We start from the raw sequence: 16,217 nt of genomic DNA, 5'->3' as shown, positions 1-16,217 counted from the left end.
CTGCAGTGAGGGTTTTCTGCCCAAAATCAAAGCCGAGGGAAAACCCGTTTGCTGGTCTCTCCCAAAAAAAAGGGAAAGATGATACGCTCAAGCTTGAACTCGGGGACAGAGCGGAACTCCTTCTTGTTGGGGACAGAAAAATTGCATTGAGCCCAGGATTATTGCTCAAATTTGATGTCGATGAGCTCCAATGTTCTCAATCTCTAAAGCAAGGGGAAGTGAATGGAACTCTTAACACTCAATCTTTACGTTTAAAGATAAACAGTTCACCAAGTGCTCACTACGTTCCAGATTTCATCCGTTTCACTGACGTTTCGAATCACGGAGCGGCACTCAACGCCATGGGATATGGGGTTCACTGCACTTCTCTCAAACCGCTTCCACTCCCCCCCTTGTAATCTGCTTTCGCGAAAACCGATTCTAAGAGGTCTTTGAACACAAGAAAAAAGACGAAGGACGCTCCGAGATTTTTTTACTTTAGGAATCCGCGAGAACCCCAACACAATCGTCTACCCTTGAGATTAAGAAAATTAATTGTTTGCTAGAACACAGGAATAACAAAACAAAAGAGATAGAAACGAAAAAGGGAAAAAAGAATGATCATTGCTGGCGAGTTACTCATCACCAGAAGTCTTGTGTTTCTTTTTCTTTTTCTCTGCAAGCGAACAACACTCGAGTGACCAACCGAAGGCTCTAGATACCGTCTTACCTGTTCCGTCCTCATCATCTCTCTTTCTTTTTTCTTTCTTCTTCTTAGAAGGCATTTCAGTGACGTCCTCCTTCTCATCAACTTCCTCCTTGACTTCCTGCACTTTCACTTCGACAGGTTGTGATCCTGTTAATGTTGGCAGAAATCCCTCAGACTGCAGTAAAGAACCATTAGGACAGAAGAACAGCAAATCCCCCCAACCTGCAGCCAACTCTTCGGAGTTTTCTCATTTGGCTTTCCCTTCTTGTCCAGAAGGCCAGCCTACAGTGACGACATCATAAGTGACAGTCCCAATACCTATAAGATTTACTATTTGATCTAAAATCAACCTCACCACAATCATTTTCTTCTTCTCTGACGCACGAGGTCCGTATCCCCATCTTAAGTTGTAGGTATCACGCTCCATAACAACTCGTTTGATAATAGCAACGATTCCATGATCAACAGACGCAATCACGGCGGTCGTCATTTGGGCTATTCCTAATGCTATCGCCTCTCCTTTTGTTGTCATCATGACAATTTCTTTTCCATTTTCAATTCCATTGTCAAACCGAAGAACACCAGGAATCATCAACTTCGCTCCATAAGTGATCGCATTCACACAGCTATCTTTGACCTGATGAACACCGACTCAAGCATAACACTTTTCGAATGAAACTTACAACAATCCGAGGGTAGGTCGTCAGCAGAAGCTCTAGAGGGAAAATCGTTCTCCTTAAATAAGTTTCATCCCCCATATGATCAAACATGTATTGGGCATCCAGAACATCGTGCATTGAAACCAAACAATCCCTTTCAGTTAAAATTCCACTACGAACCCGACGAAGTTCTTGCATGTGTGCTCCAGTTCCAAGGAGTAAACCGAGATGGACACATAAGGTTCGAATGTAAGTGCCCGCTTCGCAACTGACCCAAAAGACAGCCATCTTGCGCTTCTCATCGTAATCAAGCAGTTTCGATTCATAAATAGTTCGAATACGAAGCTGTCGTTTCACGGCGGCCATTACAGGAGGACGCTGGAAAAGAGCCCCAGTCAAGGTTTCAAGTCCCTGAATCAAACAATCAAATTGAACACTTTGGCTAAAATGACACACTCTCTCACCCTCATCACTTTTGCGCGACTTTCAGGAGCATCATGGAATCGAACGATACAAACATATTCCTTTCCAGCGCTCTGTTGAGATTTCACCAGTCGAGTCGCTCGATTCAGACAAACGAGCAAGCAACCAGTCACTTTAGGGTCCAAAGTGCCGCTATGGCCTGTTTTGTCGCATCGAAGAATTTTCTTCACCCATGAAACCACCTGAACAAAGGATTTCAAGACGAGAGAGATAAAATGCGTTACCTCATGGGATGAGGGATTCGCTGGCTTATCCAAGTTAATGACGCCGTATTGGAGGTACTCATTCAAGGGCCTATTTAAGGGAGAACACCCATGGGGTAGAGGAGTGTAATGGCCCGTTCTGATGTTCATTTTGTCGTAATTCTGCGGTAGAAGAGAAGAAGATTAGATCAAATCACAACGCGTCAATGCATGCCCAATTAATTGAACCCTCTGACTAGACAAACATGCAAAATGCTATCCCTCTAAGCAAAATCGAAATTTCCCAAGCGAGGGAGAATCGGATCGTGCTGAAATGTGTTGACCTTCAATAAAAGAGGCCATCTTGATGTGTCGATCGGGGCTGTATTCTTCTCGGGACAGATCAATGGGCCGCTCAGCTTAATAGTTGCAGTGACACCGTCACGCTCGCTGACAGTCTTCGAATCCTTCCCCATCTTGATCTTCCGCATTGTTTGCGTTCGGGACAGCCAAAAGGTAATTTACTGCTGGACCTGAAACGGGGACCTGCCGAAGGAATATTTACAGCAATCTGTGAGATTTGCCGATGACATCGGATTCAGTGGAACAAGAGAGTCAATGAATCGAAAGACTTCTGTAATCAATTCCTTGTTTGACGATGGCGATTCAAGGCTCTATTAGCCATCGGTATTGTACTTATTGCTCCACGAATATTACTGAGTCTGGCGATGGGTTTTGCCACCCTCTTTGGGTGCCTCAAGAAGTCTTGTGCCGGCAATGCTGTAGCCATCTGCCAATGTGTGTCTTCTGTGAGAGACGCACCTCTTCGTCTGTAGGACAGAAGCGTGGTGAGAATTCAATGGCTCTGAAGATGTGTGAACCCTGTGCTTCCCTTCAACAAGCCTCGCCACTCCATCTTCCATCCCTTCTCGCTTCTGTCATCCAATTTTTATCCAAAATCACGCGCATTCCTTTTCAGTCGCTCATTCCCAATATCAACCTTCGTTTAGCAAATGTGGAAGAGATTTCGTCTATCGCCGCGAAGCGTACAATCGCTCGAACGTCCATTCGAAATTTTCAGTCCGAAGGATTCCCTGCCACCACATTTGGAGTCTGTATTTGTAATCCTGTTAGAAGTACGAGCAGCCAGCCGGCCATAGAAGTGCTCCTCCTTCGGGGCCTGTCTTTGTGGCTTTCTGGTGCTTTTCTAGCTCATGAGCTGATTCACGCATTTCTCCATTGCCTACGCCAAACACGACAAGAGTCTAGGAAATGTTCGGAAATGCTGCCGTGTGATCCGTTTCTGTTTGAGGAAGGCTTGTGCCACTTGGCTGCAGCGGCATGGCTCGCTGGAATATTAGAAAGCAACCGCTCGCTTCTTCCTCTTAGTGAATTTAATAGCAACGAACTTTCAGACATCCCGAATGCCCGCCCTCAAATGGAATTTTGGTTGAAGAAATTCTTGTATGGGCGCCACCCTGAATTTTCTGTTGGATTCAAAGCTGCAAAACAATCTGTCGAAGCCTTTGGATGGTTCAGCGCTTTGGAGCTGCTGAGCTGAATTTGCATTCTGTTTTGGTTATTTGTTTTGCGCTGTCTTTTTACTCAACATTTTCATATCTCCGCTTACAGAGTTTTTTGAGCTAGTAAGTTCCCACAAAGACATGAGAAAAACTTGAAAAACTGATCTAAGGTTAATGATGGCGATGGCCATTCTCTGTTCCAGCCGTAATTGCAGAGCCCAAAATTGCGGCACCTTTTCCACTTCCATCGTCCGCAATAGCGAAATGAATCAGAGATGCTGTGTCTTCCCCAAGAACAGAATTCAAATGCTTGCAAAGCATTTGTCGATAGAGTATGTTTTGTGTATAGAGTGAACCATCGACCCCAACTGTGAGGCCCCCCATTGCTGGTTGAAGCCTTCCCGTCTTCTTTGCAAGAGCCGCGATCATCACTGAAGCAAGAGCTGCCGATCTATCGAAGACGGCAACGAACAACGCCTTCACCCTCTCTACGTGTTCCTGGGGCGGAGTCCACTGCCACATTTCCTCCAAAATCTCCTTCACAACCGCCAAATCCTCGGAATCGTCCGCGATGATCGCACCACAACATTCTCCTGGCATTGTTTCGTGGGTCCATGCTTCTTTTGGTGCTTCACTTTGGAAGACTTTCAGAACGACGCGACGACAAAGTTCGGGCAAAAACATCCCTGAGAGCATTTTCTCGAGTCGTTGACGACCGCGGTTCGTCGATGCAAAGTCAACTTCGATGTCGATGATGTTCCACGGCAAATCACGATCGAACCCGCCGCATTCTGTGTTGATGATGTTCCCAGCATAGTTGTATTCACCCGCAGCTGGTTGGTAATAGCAAGCATTTAGTCCTGTCCCAAGAATCACTCCCATCATGCAAGGAGGGAGAGATCTCGGACGTTCGTACGCCGCAGAAAGCATTGTGCCAGTCTGAAAAGGAAACAAAGGGTTAAGAAGAAGTCATTGTATTTTGCAGCAACACTTACCGTATCATTCAGCGCAGCAACGACTCTCGCAGGAACGTTCTGACGCTCCAAAGCAACATCCAAGAGACAGCAGACATCGCGCCCTATAACGCCGTCCTTCGTCGCTGTTCCTGTTTCGAATCCTTTAGACCATCCAGTCAAAATTGCGCTATCGAGACGTTTTTGGTCGATGGCGAAAGAAAAAGTAAACCCAATAGGAACAGGATCCACCCTCTCCATGTCGCCATTCTCTTCCATAATTTTCTTAATTTGACGTGCAATCGAGTCGAATAACATTGAAGCAGTTGCATTCTTGTCAAGAAGGCCCTTTGGAAGATGGCGAGCCGCAGCATCGTCTCTGATGTTGCAGCGGCTTTGACTTGTTGTTGTGCGGCCATTTCCATCAAGTTCAACTCGAATGGCTCTCAGGTTTGTCCCACCGAAGTCAACTCCATAGAAGACCTGCAAAAATGGATGGTGGATTGAGTGTCGCAGTGTTTTATAACCCTACCCCCTTCTCTCGCCCAGTTGGAACCATTTTGACGCAAGTGTCCAAAAACATCATGGAGCATTTTTCAGGAAGCCACTTATTTGGAGACTCCTTGTGCATTTCAAGGCCGCGACGGATTTCATTTAAACATGAATGATACATTCGGGAAAGTTGTTCCTGCTGCATCGTGAAATAAAAATGGTAGCGCTGAAAAAAAATGGAAAAAAATCGAAAAAACAATTGGACGTAGGAATGTGTACAAACCTTGAAACGGTCCTCAAGGGACTCGTACTTGATATTTCTTTGTAAATGCGAAAATTTCGACATTGTAAGATAAATTGAATGAGAGGTTAAAAATATCGAAAAATCGGAGGAGCAAAAAAAAAAATCTGCACGGTACTTGTCACGCGTTCCATGTGGGACACCTGGTACGACCACCACCCGTCATGTCCCAATTAAACAGGAGTCCCGTTTGCTGTTCTTGCTTCTGAGATATTCGTATTCTTTTGGGGACTCAAAAGGTAGAGTACTAATTCATGAATGTTAGCAAAACCGATAGAGATTGCAAAAAACGAATAGATCAAGAAACTGAATCAAAGCGGTTTATAAATGAAGTGAACAAACAACAACATTTTGAGAATCAGGCTGCGTGGGGGTTTCCCATCCGGTCTTGCTTGCCAAAGAGATAAAACTTGCATTATCAACAGAAACTGCTGCATTGAGTTGATGTAAGTTTTCCTTCTTCGCGATCTGCAAACAATTCAATCCACATCCGCATTTTTTAACCATCGACTCACTTCAATCACTTGGTTCATGAAAGTACGACCAAGCCCAAGTTTTTGGAATGCATCTGCAACAATCATTCGCACTGCTGCCGTCTCTCTATGAAGATGATTGGGAGGTGGGCGTTCCAATTGAGCGAGACCGACAATTTCATGGGAGTCATTGACGGCAACGAGAGTCAAAAGACGGTCATAATCAGCGTGACACGTTTTTATCTGAAATCGAACGAGTCGTGAACAAACTTTCTTTTTGAACACACCATTTGCTCTTTCGAAGTCCTTCGGGACAGACTGCAGTCTCCAACATATCGAAGACGAACAGTTTCCGGTGAAAGTCCTTCATGGAAGCGGATCAGTCGATCTTCATCTGCAGCATGGATTGGTCGAACAGTCAATCGCGTCCCATTTTTCAGCGATGCTGTTGAAACGTAATTCAATGGATACGGGCGGACGGCAAGTGCGGGAGCTTCCGAGCGATTCAAAGCGATTCGCGCATCAAGTGCGACAAATTCGTCACGCATTGCGAGAAGCGGATTGATGTCGCATTCAGCGACGTGTTCGGCGAGATCGACTACCATGGCGGAAAATTTGGAAAGAACTGATTGAAGCTTTGAGAGGTTCACTCCTTCGAATCGCTTGCCTTGAGCGCCTTTTAATGCTTTGTAAATTTTTGTACGCTTCATTAAATTTTCAGCCAAATTGTCATTCAACGGAGGAATAGCGAGAGCGGTATCTTTGAATATTTCAACCATCGTCCCTCCCGCTCCAAACATGACAAGTGGTCCAAACTGAGCGTCAGCAGTCGAACCAAGAATGAGTTCAAGTCCCTTATCCAAACGCATCATCGGTTGAACAGTAACACCCTGGAAATGTTGCGCTCCATGGAGAGATGCAACAGAAGCTCGAATCTCCTCAAAGGCTTGTTTGACTTGATCAGGCTTCAAGTTCAACTTCACTCCACCAACATCCGCTTTATGCGTCAGAGTTTCCGAGTCTGGAAAGAACAATAGAAGAATGAGCAATTCATCCCGCATTAAATACAATTAACCCTACTGAGTTTGACGGCGTAGAGTTGTGCTCCCAACTCCTTCGCAGCAGCGTCCGCATCGTCTGGTGTCTTCGCAATGATCGTCTTGACGATTGGGATTCCGTAGGAGTCCAGAACTTGTTTCGACTCCGCTTCAGTTAGAAGCGATCTTCCTTCGCTCGAAGCCTTCTTCAAAATAGAAATGCATTTGGCGCGATTTTCAGGTGTAATAAGTGCTATATCCTCTGTCGCTCGATTTTCAGGTTCGCCATAAAGAGCGTCAAGAGCTTCAGTTTGTTTCCAAATCTTTCCAAATGTTGCCGCCGCATCATCCGGATTTGCGAATGTAGGAATCCCGCCTTCATTCAATAAGCGGAATCCTTCAGCAACCGTTTCTCCTCCCATCCACGCTGCCAGAATTGGTTTGGGATGAGGATTCTTAAGCTTAATTGCTTCAACTGCCTTGATCAGCTCTCGTGCAGTTCCAGTAGGGTCAGTAACATCTTGGGGAGATAAAATCACAAGAACGCCATCAGCGTTGTTGTCTTCAAGACAAACTTCCAGAGATTTTGCGTAAAGTTCAGCTGGAGCGTCGCCCAAAATATCCACAGGGTTATGATGGCTCCACGCAGCTGGAAGGAATGCGTTCAATCGCTCTCGTGTTCGCGCCTCGATATCTGGAATCTGAGCCCCAGCCCCCACAGCTGCATCTGTGGCAAGAACGCCAGGACCTCCAGCATTAGTGACAAGCATGAGTCTTGGTCCTCTTGGTCGCGGTTGCTTCCCAAGAACAAGTGCGCAGTTGAAAAGTTCTTGAATAGTATCGACCGTTAGAACGCCAACGCGGTGCATCGCAGCTTCAAAGGATGCGTAGCTTCCGGCCAACGAGCCAGTGTGGGATGCAGCAGCCTGAGCAGCTTGTTCAGATTTTCCGGCCTTGATGACAACAATTGGTTTCGTCAACGACGCCTCACGTGCAGCAGAGAGGAATGAAGCTGCGTTACCTATAGTCTCCATGTAAATAAGAATTGATTGAGTATTGGGATCATCAGAAAGGTAATCAATCAAATCACCCCAATTGACGTCTGCCATCGATCCCACGCTGATGAAAGCGCTAAATCCAATCTTCTCTCGTAAACTCCAATCGAGGACTGCAGTGCACATCGCACCTGACTGACTGATAAATGCGACGTTTCCTGGAAGACCCATCGTCGCGGCGAATGTCGCGTTGAGACCGATGTTCGGATTCATAACACCCACGCAGTTCGGACCAATCACTCGAATTCCCGCATCACGAGCGACACGAATCAGTTCGTTCTCTAAAGCGATTCCTTCTGGACCTACTTCCTTAAATCCTGAAAAGAGATGAGAAAAAGAGATGAGAAAAAGAGATGAGAAAAAGAGATGAGAAAAAGAGATGAGAAAAAGAGATGGAAGGAAAAGAGATGGAAGGAAAAGGCTATCAGGAATCAGCAGAAAGGAAGCAGCTAGTTGCCTAATCAAAGCAAACTGACCAGCAGAGATGACGACTGCAGCCTTGACTCCCTTAGCAGCAGCTTGGCGCATGACATCAACACACGTCTGTGCAGGAGTGACGATGACCACCATATCGACATCACCAGGAATATTCTCCAGGTTAGAGAAGCATGGAAGACCAAGAACAGTTTGGCGCGTCGGATTGACGGGGTAGATTTCGTAACGATTTCCCCCAGCTTTATTGCCGATAATCAGATTGTTGACGAGCGTACGTCCAACTGATCCAGCGCGTTCCGTAGCACCAATGATAGCGATGGAACGCGGTTCGAAGATTGCACCCAAGCCTGAAGTGACGAGGCGACTAGGGAAATAAGCTTGTAGAGGGTCAATCTCTGAGGTCGCTCCAGCAGCCTCGGGCTTTAAGCATTTGGAGAGTTGGGCAGATGTTGTGGTGCTGAATCCGCGGCCATTTGAAATGACTGGAGAAAGAGTGGTTCTGATCAACCATGGAGTTTGAGTGTTTGCAAGAAGAGAGGGCAAAGCACAACGTTGTTTCTGTAGACGTCGCGCTGAGCGAGAGAGTAAACGGGTTCCCGCCATTATTAGAAACTGGAGTGAAGGTGTCAAAATCGCACAAATGCTGAAGTCCCAGTTCAACTGCATGAGGAACTACGGCTAGGTAGACAACGTGTTCTTATCCTTTTGTACAGTCTGTGGATTTTTTCTTGATGAACGCTGTTTTCAATATGCGTAGAGTTTAATGCAGTTGGCAGAGGAGCTTACACAAGATTTTCAATGGCAGCCAGTGAATTCGTCTCAATGGAACTCTCTTATAACACCATCCACAAACCACTGGCATTCGGGACACGTTCCTAGCACACCTTCCACCCGCCCATCTGCACGTCCGCTTAGAAGTGCTCATTGGTTCTCGTAGAACTTGACTGCAGATCACGTTGCCGCAATATCTGCTGGTGTAATAAAACCCTTCTCCAGGCATCTCTAACACAATTTTGCTAGAGGCTGTATGGCAACATAAACAGTTACGAGATCAAATGCTCTGCATCAATCAGACCAATTAGGCCGGAATTGTCAAAGTATGTTTTAATGAAAGTTCTAAAACTTGTGACAGATGTGCAAATTCATAACAAGCGTATTCTGTTCTAAGTCCATTATATGCTCCCCTGCCTGTGGCAACGCACCGCTATTCCAGCGAAATTCAAAAATGAGGGCCAAGCAATTTGCATCACAAGACATGTGTTGTCCGAAAAGAAAATGTCCCAACAAAAATGTAAAAAATATGGACATTCATGGAGCACATTTATTTGGCTTTCGGCATCTCTAAGGGATATTTGTTCGGTTGCATGAAATACTTGATCGTCGCGTCGACGACTTTTTGAAGTTCTACTCGCGCTTCATCTGGATTCGATCCGCTCATTTCTGAATACCATTTGAGTTTGGGTTCCGTCCCTGACGTACGCAACGTTAAAACGGCTCCGTTCTCGAAGAAAATTGTAATCATTTGGGACGACGGCGTCAGAGGGAAGGAGCAAATGTTTCCAGGTTGTCCATTGTCGAATCCTGTGGTCACGTCGCGAATACGCTTGATTTTGTAGTCACCCAATTCTGTCTTGTACTTGCCATTAGCACGAAATTCCGCGAAGAGGTTTGCAATTGCGTCTTTATCGTAGCAAAGATAGTAAGAATTGTTGCTTGCGAAATAACCGTATTTTTTTCGCAACTGATCTAATCTCTCACCGACCGTCATTCCATTCGCGTAGAGTCGCGTCACCATCTGGACCCAAACCGCTGCCGCTGAAACCCCATCTTTATCGGGAATTTGCATATCCAGCGCATATCCAAGAGCCTCCTCATAAACAAGGCACGGGACGACCGGTGATTTCGCGGCAAGCTCAAACACTTTGTTCATCATCCATTTGAAACCGGTCATTGTTTCCTCGAAACGACAACCTTCAGTTTCCGCCATTTTTTGCAACATTCGACTTGAAACAGCTGAACAGATGAAAAGCATTGATTCTTTTGGGACACCTTTTGCAAGATTGGCTTCGAGAGCTTCAGCGCCAAACAGAATTCCCAATTCATCCCCATGAAAAATCTTCCATCGACCATCGCGCTGTTTTTCGACGCATGCAAACCGATCAGCATCTGGATCATTCGCAATGACGATTGGAGATCCGATTCGGTCTGCTAGTGCCATTGCAAGATCCATCGCCCCTTTCTCTTCTGGATTCGGAAACGCAACTGTCGAAAATTCTGGATCTGGGAATTTTTGCTCTTCAACAAAAAAAAGATTTTTTTCAAATCCAAATCGTTTCAAAATTTCCTCGACGAATGGAGATCCAACGCCATGCATCGCGGTATAGACGACCTTCAAATCACTTGCAGCGGTTTCTTCCTTCCTTGTGCACAAATGAACAGTCACATCATCCATGTACTCCTTGAATGTGGACTCATAGGGGTCGATCACGGAACTCGAATCGCGCAACATTCCGGTCGCAGGATCCAGAAGGGCGAGTGCCTCTGCCCAAGGCTTTAGATTCGCGTTAATCAATGAAGAAACATCCCCGTCCATCGGAGGAATAATCTGCGCACCATTATCGCCATACACTTTATATCCATTGTCATTCTTTGGATTGTGTGATGCTGTTACTTGAACTCCTCCCAGACAACCACGCTTCACAACTGTGTACGGATTCATCGGTGTTGCCGTGACTTTGCTGTTAAGATACACTTTGAACCCCTTCGACAGAAAACACGCTGCTGCTGCGTTCGCATATCGCTGTGATCTGTATCGGCCATCAAATCCCAGACAGACTCCGCGACGCGCGCAAGATTCTGTTCCGTATCGATTGACCATGTACGAAGCGAGACCCTGCGTTGCTTGCATGACCGTGAGGTCGTTCATACAGTTGAACCCTGCCCCCATTGGACCACGAAGACCGGCAGTCCCAAATTCGAGACGCTTCAAAAACCGTCCTTCTAGCTCCGCTTTGTTCTTTTCGGCATTCTTCAGGAGAGCGAGACATTCATTGCGAGTTTCTGGGCAAGGATCCCATTCAAGATATTTTGCGATCTTCTCCTCGCATTCTTGGGACAGACTGGTGCAATTATCAAGCTCGAGAAACTTCGTCATAGCTATAAATGGGAACTGAAAAAGTCGATATAAAAAATAGTGGTAGAGTAAAGTGAATGGGACGAGTTTCACTGAACCTAAATGATCTGTTGTCCGACAGAAAATTGCACAATTGAAATTCCGACGCACACCATCAAAAACATATTCACTGAAAAAAGCGTTCGACAGTTCAGCGCTCCGACGATCGCTGAGCGGAGACATTCCCAAGAGTGTGAAGCCATTGAAGAGGCGCATTCATGAAGGGAAGATGAGGCGAAGGAGGTCGAACTGTTGGTGATTCAACCGCAAGAGAATCTTCAAGCGAATCGTCAACCCACAAGGGAAGCACCACACAGATGTTATCGCCTGGGGATCGCGACGAGTTTTGGCCCAGTAATGCAGCGCATCATCCACCAATGCGTTGGCTGCTTCCTGTAAGAATAAATGACGAATTTCCTGCGTAATCCATCAACATACCTCAAGAGATTTGTCTTGCAAGAAAAGACTATCAGCAACGAAATCTACAACCTCCTGAGGTTCACCGTATGTCTCCCATATTGGCGTTGATGCTAAAACAACAAATCCCTTCTGGTATGGTGGAAATGCAACATTTGTTAAATCCGGCATCGAAGAAAACTGAAAAGAGAAAAATTCCAAATATTGTTTCATCATTCAACTCACGCCATATTCTGAAATGGATGAAAATCCAAACCCGCGCGTAGTTGGGAGAACTAAATCAGAATTTCATGATACCCTTATTAAATCACATACTCACACATTTGATTCGGATATTTAAGAACAAGTCTTTCGTAGATACAAGTTGGATCATCACCTTCGAAAAGTGAGTCAAATGGATCTTCTTCTTCTTCTACTGAATCCTCATCAACTGCAAACAAATGCCCGTCTTCCTCATCGCTCGTTCTACTTGCTCCATCCTTTCCTGAAAAGACATTTCAGAGAAGCGAAGGATGACTTGGAACCACCTTCTTCTTTTCTGTTTTCTTCTTTTCTGTTTTCCTCTTTTATGTTTTCTTCTTCTGTATCTTCTTCTTTTCCATTTTCCTCTTTTCGGTTGTTCCCCTCAACCAGTTTTTCCTTTTCACGACGCCGAATTTCACGGAATTTCCTTTTCTGAAGAAAACAAACTAAAATCAGCAAATAAACATCTAATGCTTACCGTTGATTTGATAAAGCGATGTCTTCGACTGCTCAACTCCACCACATTTCCAGCAAGAAAGATATAAACGCGAGCACCTGGACAATGAACGATTTTCCAATAAAATCGGGGAAATGTACCTGCAAGTTCAACGCGCTCTCTTTCTGTGGAGTCATTTGGCGTGTGATCGGTCGTTATCGGAATTGCTTTGAATTCCGAACGGTATCGCCCAGGGGGATTGCTTGATCTGCGAAAACCCCAACGTGAACCTAAAAAGATTCGAGAATGGTGAATTCGATTGAGAATCAATACCTTGACGCTTTTTGGTTGGAAGCTCTTTTGCTACGACGCCCTTCAAACAGCCAAGATGCGAAACACCCAACAACCCTGTGCTCTTCTGCGTCATTATTAGCGTTACAGATGCTCCACTGAAAACAGATTCGAGGGGAAATTTTCGTTCTAGATCATGATTTGCTAAGAAGAGGGAAGCAAAAGTTGGAAACATGTGAACGAAACTCACTAAGCGTGAGGGTGTTAAGAAGAAGGCTTTCGAGCGAATCTGGCGTAAACGGAAGAAGCTGAGACCCGTGTTTGGGATCCACAATAGTTGCTTTTTTCTGAAGTTCTTCTCGGTGAAGCTGTTCAAGTCGCAAGTCAGGGTGACGAGACTCTATACGATGATCAAGACGTGGAGATCTATAAACGCTCGAGGGATCGAAAGAGTCAGGAAAAGAAAGTCGATGGTTTCTTGAAGAGTCTGGCGACGAGACGGAATTGTTCCGTACAACAGGTGCGTCTATTGGTGAAGTTTGGGACTCAGTGCGAATGCCAGACGTGAGACGATCAGGAAAGGACAGAACTGATTCATTGGATTGAATAGACGACGAATCAAAAGACTGACGAGGAGGTGAAGATCCCTGGGGCGAAAGGTGTCTCGGAGATTGTTGGAGAAAGCGAATCGGAGCTGAATGAGATTCAGGAAACGAGAAACGAGGCGGTCCTTCAGTCTTGGCGGGAAGATCGGAATGATGCGAGCTGGATGGGGATCCTGATTCACAAGAAGATTTCGTCATTTCAAAACAGGAGGAAGGCGTGTGGTTCGTGGACGCGAAATCAGTTCCGTTCCAGGATCGTTGGATTCTCCGCTGGCGATCCGAGCTAGCGGCTGCATCAGAGACGTCGTCATCCGATTAATCCACGCCCGCGGTCCTTCCTCGTTCCGGGAGAGGGGCGACACGATCGATGTGAGCGCTCGGAACAACGGAACGTCCAAGTCCGGCGGCTGTGGAACAATTTCTGGGACTTTGTGAAGTGGGTACAGTTTATTGAGGAGCCTCTTGAGAATGGTTATGACAACAAAAGTGGTCATTGTAGTACGGTGCGGTCCTCGTCCCATCACAACAACCGCAATTCGAACATCTCCGACTCTAAGAGGAAATACAGATTTGGTAGCAGATCAAGCATTTTTGTTACCTCAGCACTGCTGCTTTTGTGACTCCTGCTCCGTGTTTTGCAGAGTCTCTTGTTCCATCTGAGCAGAAGATATGAAAACATTAAATCTTGGGACTCACTGTTATACGTGATAGAAACACCAGCGTCCCTTGCAAGAAACTTGAGGGGAATATTTCGAGGATAAACTTCGGAAGCATCAAGACTTTTTCGCTTGACTGAAGTGAAAGTGGAAACCAGAGGTTTTTCATCTTCAACCGGTTTGGGGGAAACAGAATCGAATGTATGAGTGTTGATCTCTGGGAAGAAGATCTCCAAGTATCTCTGCCTGGAAATGACCGAAACACTTTAGCCGACAAATCAAAGCGACCTACTGCAGAAGGACACCTCTCCTTTCGCGAACCGCAACAATCAGCAAGGGACTCAAACAGCCGCTGACTTGCTTCATTTGCAGTGGAGGAAAGAGCTAATTTCCAATAATTTAAATCCTTCATCGATTCTTCTTGCACGTAATCAGATACAGCGGTAGATTTCGTCTCCACAAAATGTTTCAAAAAACCTGATATCTGGTTAACACGGGGTTGAAGCGACGATAGGAAAGAGTCTCCATCATCATCGCTTGAAATTTCATCGGAATCATTTGAATCATCATTTTCACTAGAATTCGATCTCTTTTGGAATTCAAATCTAACATGGAAATTCTCATGCGGCTCTCCGGGTAAATGATGAGATTTTGTCCCATGAGTTTCCCTGTCGTTGCTGACGGGCTTGCGGTCAGAAATCTGTTCCCCACTTTGGGACTTGCTGACGGGAATTGGGAAATCTCGGTCTTCCTCTACCTCATCGTCGCAACCAGGTTCTTTGTCTTCTCTGGCGTTTTGGTCTCCCGAATTCGGTATTGAAGGGTCCATTGCAGCAGAGCATCGGATTCTTTATGGCCATTCAACGAGAATATGTCTCATTTAGAGTTTATTTCCTGCTGCCCTCATGCAATTTCTGCAGGCGTGGTGAATAAATAAAGAATTTTTTATTTCAAGTTCTTTAAAGGAACAACGCCACACGATGTCCATATGAGCCGTAAAGTCATAGGGTAGCTAGATGGCGTGATCGTCCACTAGAGTCATGGCACAGATTTTCCATCGCTGTGTCCGCGTGTTGTGTAGTCGCTTCCCACGTCTGGGAGCTTTCCTTTTTCCTTGTCCCACGGCTGTACAAACTTGGTGCCTGCTAAAAGGTTGGCCCTCAACTTCAGTCATAGTTCCCCCAACCCACTCTCGCACCCCCATCCGCCGGTTCGGCAACAGCTCTTTGACAGATCACGAACCAACTTCTCACGTGAATTGGATGCGACAGCATGCAGGCCCGTTGAAAAGGTCGGTCCTAATGGGACTATCTGTTGCCACGATGGGGCGAAGGGACCACGATGCAAATGATCCAGCTGAACGGCAAGTTGTTTTAGCGAAACTCTTTGAAGCATGTTTGTTTCAGATTTCTTCCAAGGGGAAAGAAGAAAACGGTTTCATTTCGAACACGGGATGGAACTCAAGCCACGAAAGATAAAATCGTTACAAAAATGCGTGCCTGTCTTGTTTGTAAGGTTATTGCAACGGAGGAGCAGGTGAGAAAATTGGGAATAGATTTGTCTACTCCGAGTTTTCCAGTTTGTAGGACTGGGATGTCCCAATTGTTCTTTCCTTGAATTACGAGGCAATAAACCGAAGGTGTGGGAGTGTACTTCAAGCCAGTTCTCTGGGTAGGAAACTTTTTCGTTCTTTGGTCACGCATTACCTTTTCAGCTTGATCGCTTTGATGAAACCAGATCAAAGTTGGGTCGGGCGTTACGTCAATTTAGAAAAAGCTGTTCCAGCGTGCTACGCCGTTCATGTTACTGGAGATCTTCCTGAAAGAGTTCGGGATGACATCACGTATCAATATGCTGGCAGCAGCACAATAGACGAAGAATGAACAATTGTGTCCCGATAGAAATATCTCTTTAATAGTCTTCTGACTGATTGAAGCCATTTGTCGCCATCGACGGGATACTCTATTTTGCGATAAGTGAATAAAACTCTTGAAGAAAACATAGAAAAATTGTACTTTAAGTATTTTGACGAAACCAAAAAAGAACCATTGTGCCAAAAGGAAACAAATCACTGAACGTTATTTGTCATTTATTAATTGAGGAACAGAATCTATAA

The 16,217-nt window shown here is 45.6% G+C and overlaps 4 protein-coding genes across 4 annotated transcripts; 1 reads left to right on the top strand and 3 right to left on the bottom strand.

The window, feature by feature from the left end:
* Positions 1–614: 614 nt before the first annotated feature.
* On the bottom strand, positions 615–2,488 carry LOC129618382 (putative H/ACA ribonucleoprotein complex subunit 4). The gene is made up of 7 exons (XM_055533135.1): positions 2,357–2,488; positions 2,055–2,195; positions 1,812–2,012; positions 1,372–1,758; positions 1,044–1,325; positions 911–970; positions 615–863 (listed from the first exon to the last, which is right to left on the bottom strand). Exons 1-7 carry the CDS (start codon positions 2,486–2,488, stop codon positions 615–617), a joined length of 1,452 nt encoding a protein of 483 aa, XP_055389110.1.
* Positions 2,489–3,706: 1,218 nt separating this feature from the next.
* LOC129618381 (hexokinase-like) lies at positions 3,707–5,326 on the bottom strand. The gene is made up of 4 exons (XM_055533134.1): positions 5,264–5,326; positions 5,045–5,206; positions 4,531–4,971; positions 3,707–4,474 (listed from the first exon to the last, which is right to left on the bottom strand). Exons 1-4 carry the CDS (start codon positions 5,324–5,326, stop codon positions 3,707–3,709), a joined length of 1,434 nt encoding a protein of 477 aa, XP_055389109.1.
* A 276-nt stretch (positions 5,327–5,602) lies between these two features.
* On the bottom strand, positions 5,603–8,884 carry LOC129618380 (peptidyl-lysine N-acetyltransferase PatZ-like). Its single transcript, XM_055533133.1, has 5 exons — positions 8,323–8,884; positions 6,835–8,163; positions 6,042–6,775; positions 5,797–5,997; positions 5,603–5,749 (listed from the first exon to the last, which is right to left on the bottom strand). The coding sequence occupies exons 1-5, from the start codon at positions 8,882–8,884 to the stop codon at positions 5,603–5,605; spliced, it is 2,973 nt and encodes a 990-aa protein (XP_055389108.1).
* A 6,518-nt stretch (positions 8,885–15,402) lies between these two features.
* LOC129618378 (uncharacterized) lies at positions 15,403–15,984 on the top strand. The gene is made up of 3 exons (XM_055533132.1): positions 15,403–15,464; positions 15,508–15,683; positions 15,839–15,984. Exons 1-3 carry the CDS (start codon positions 15,403–15,405, stop codon positions 15,982–15,984), a joined length of 384 nt encoding a protein of 127 aa, XP_055389107.1.
* The last annotated feature ends 233 nt before the right edge of the window (positions 15,985–16,217 follow it).

The sequence above is a fragment of the Condylostylus longicornis genome, unplaced genomic scaffold (genome assembly GCF_029603195.1).
Source record: "Condylostylus longicornis isolate FDR11 unplaced genomic scaffold, ASM2960319v2 ptg000851l, whole genome shotgun sequence".
NCBI classification, from domain to species: domain Eukaryota; kingdom Metazoa; phylum Arthropoda; class Insecta; order Diptera; family Dolichopodidae; genus Condylostylus; species Condylostylus longicornis.
Note: the sequence above shows the minus strand (reverse complement) of the source record. Positions and strands in the feature narration are given on the sequence as shown.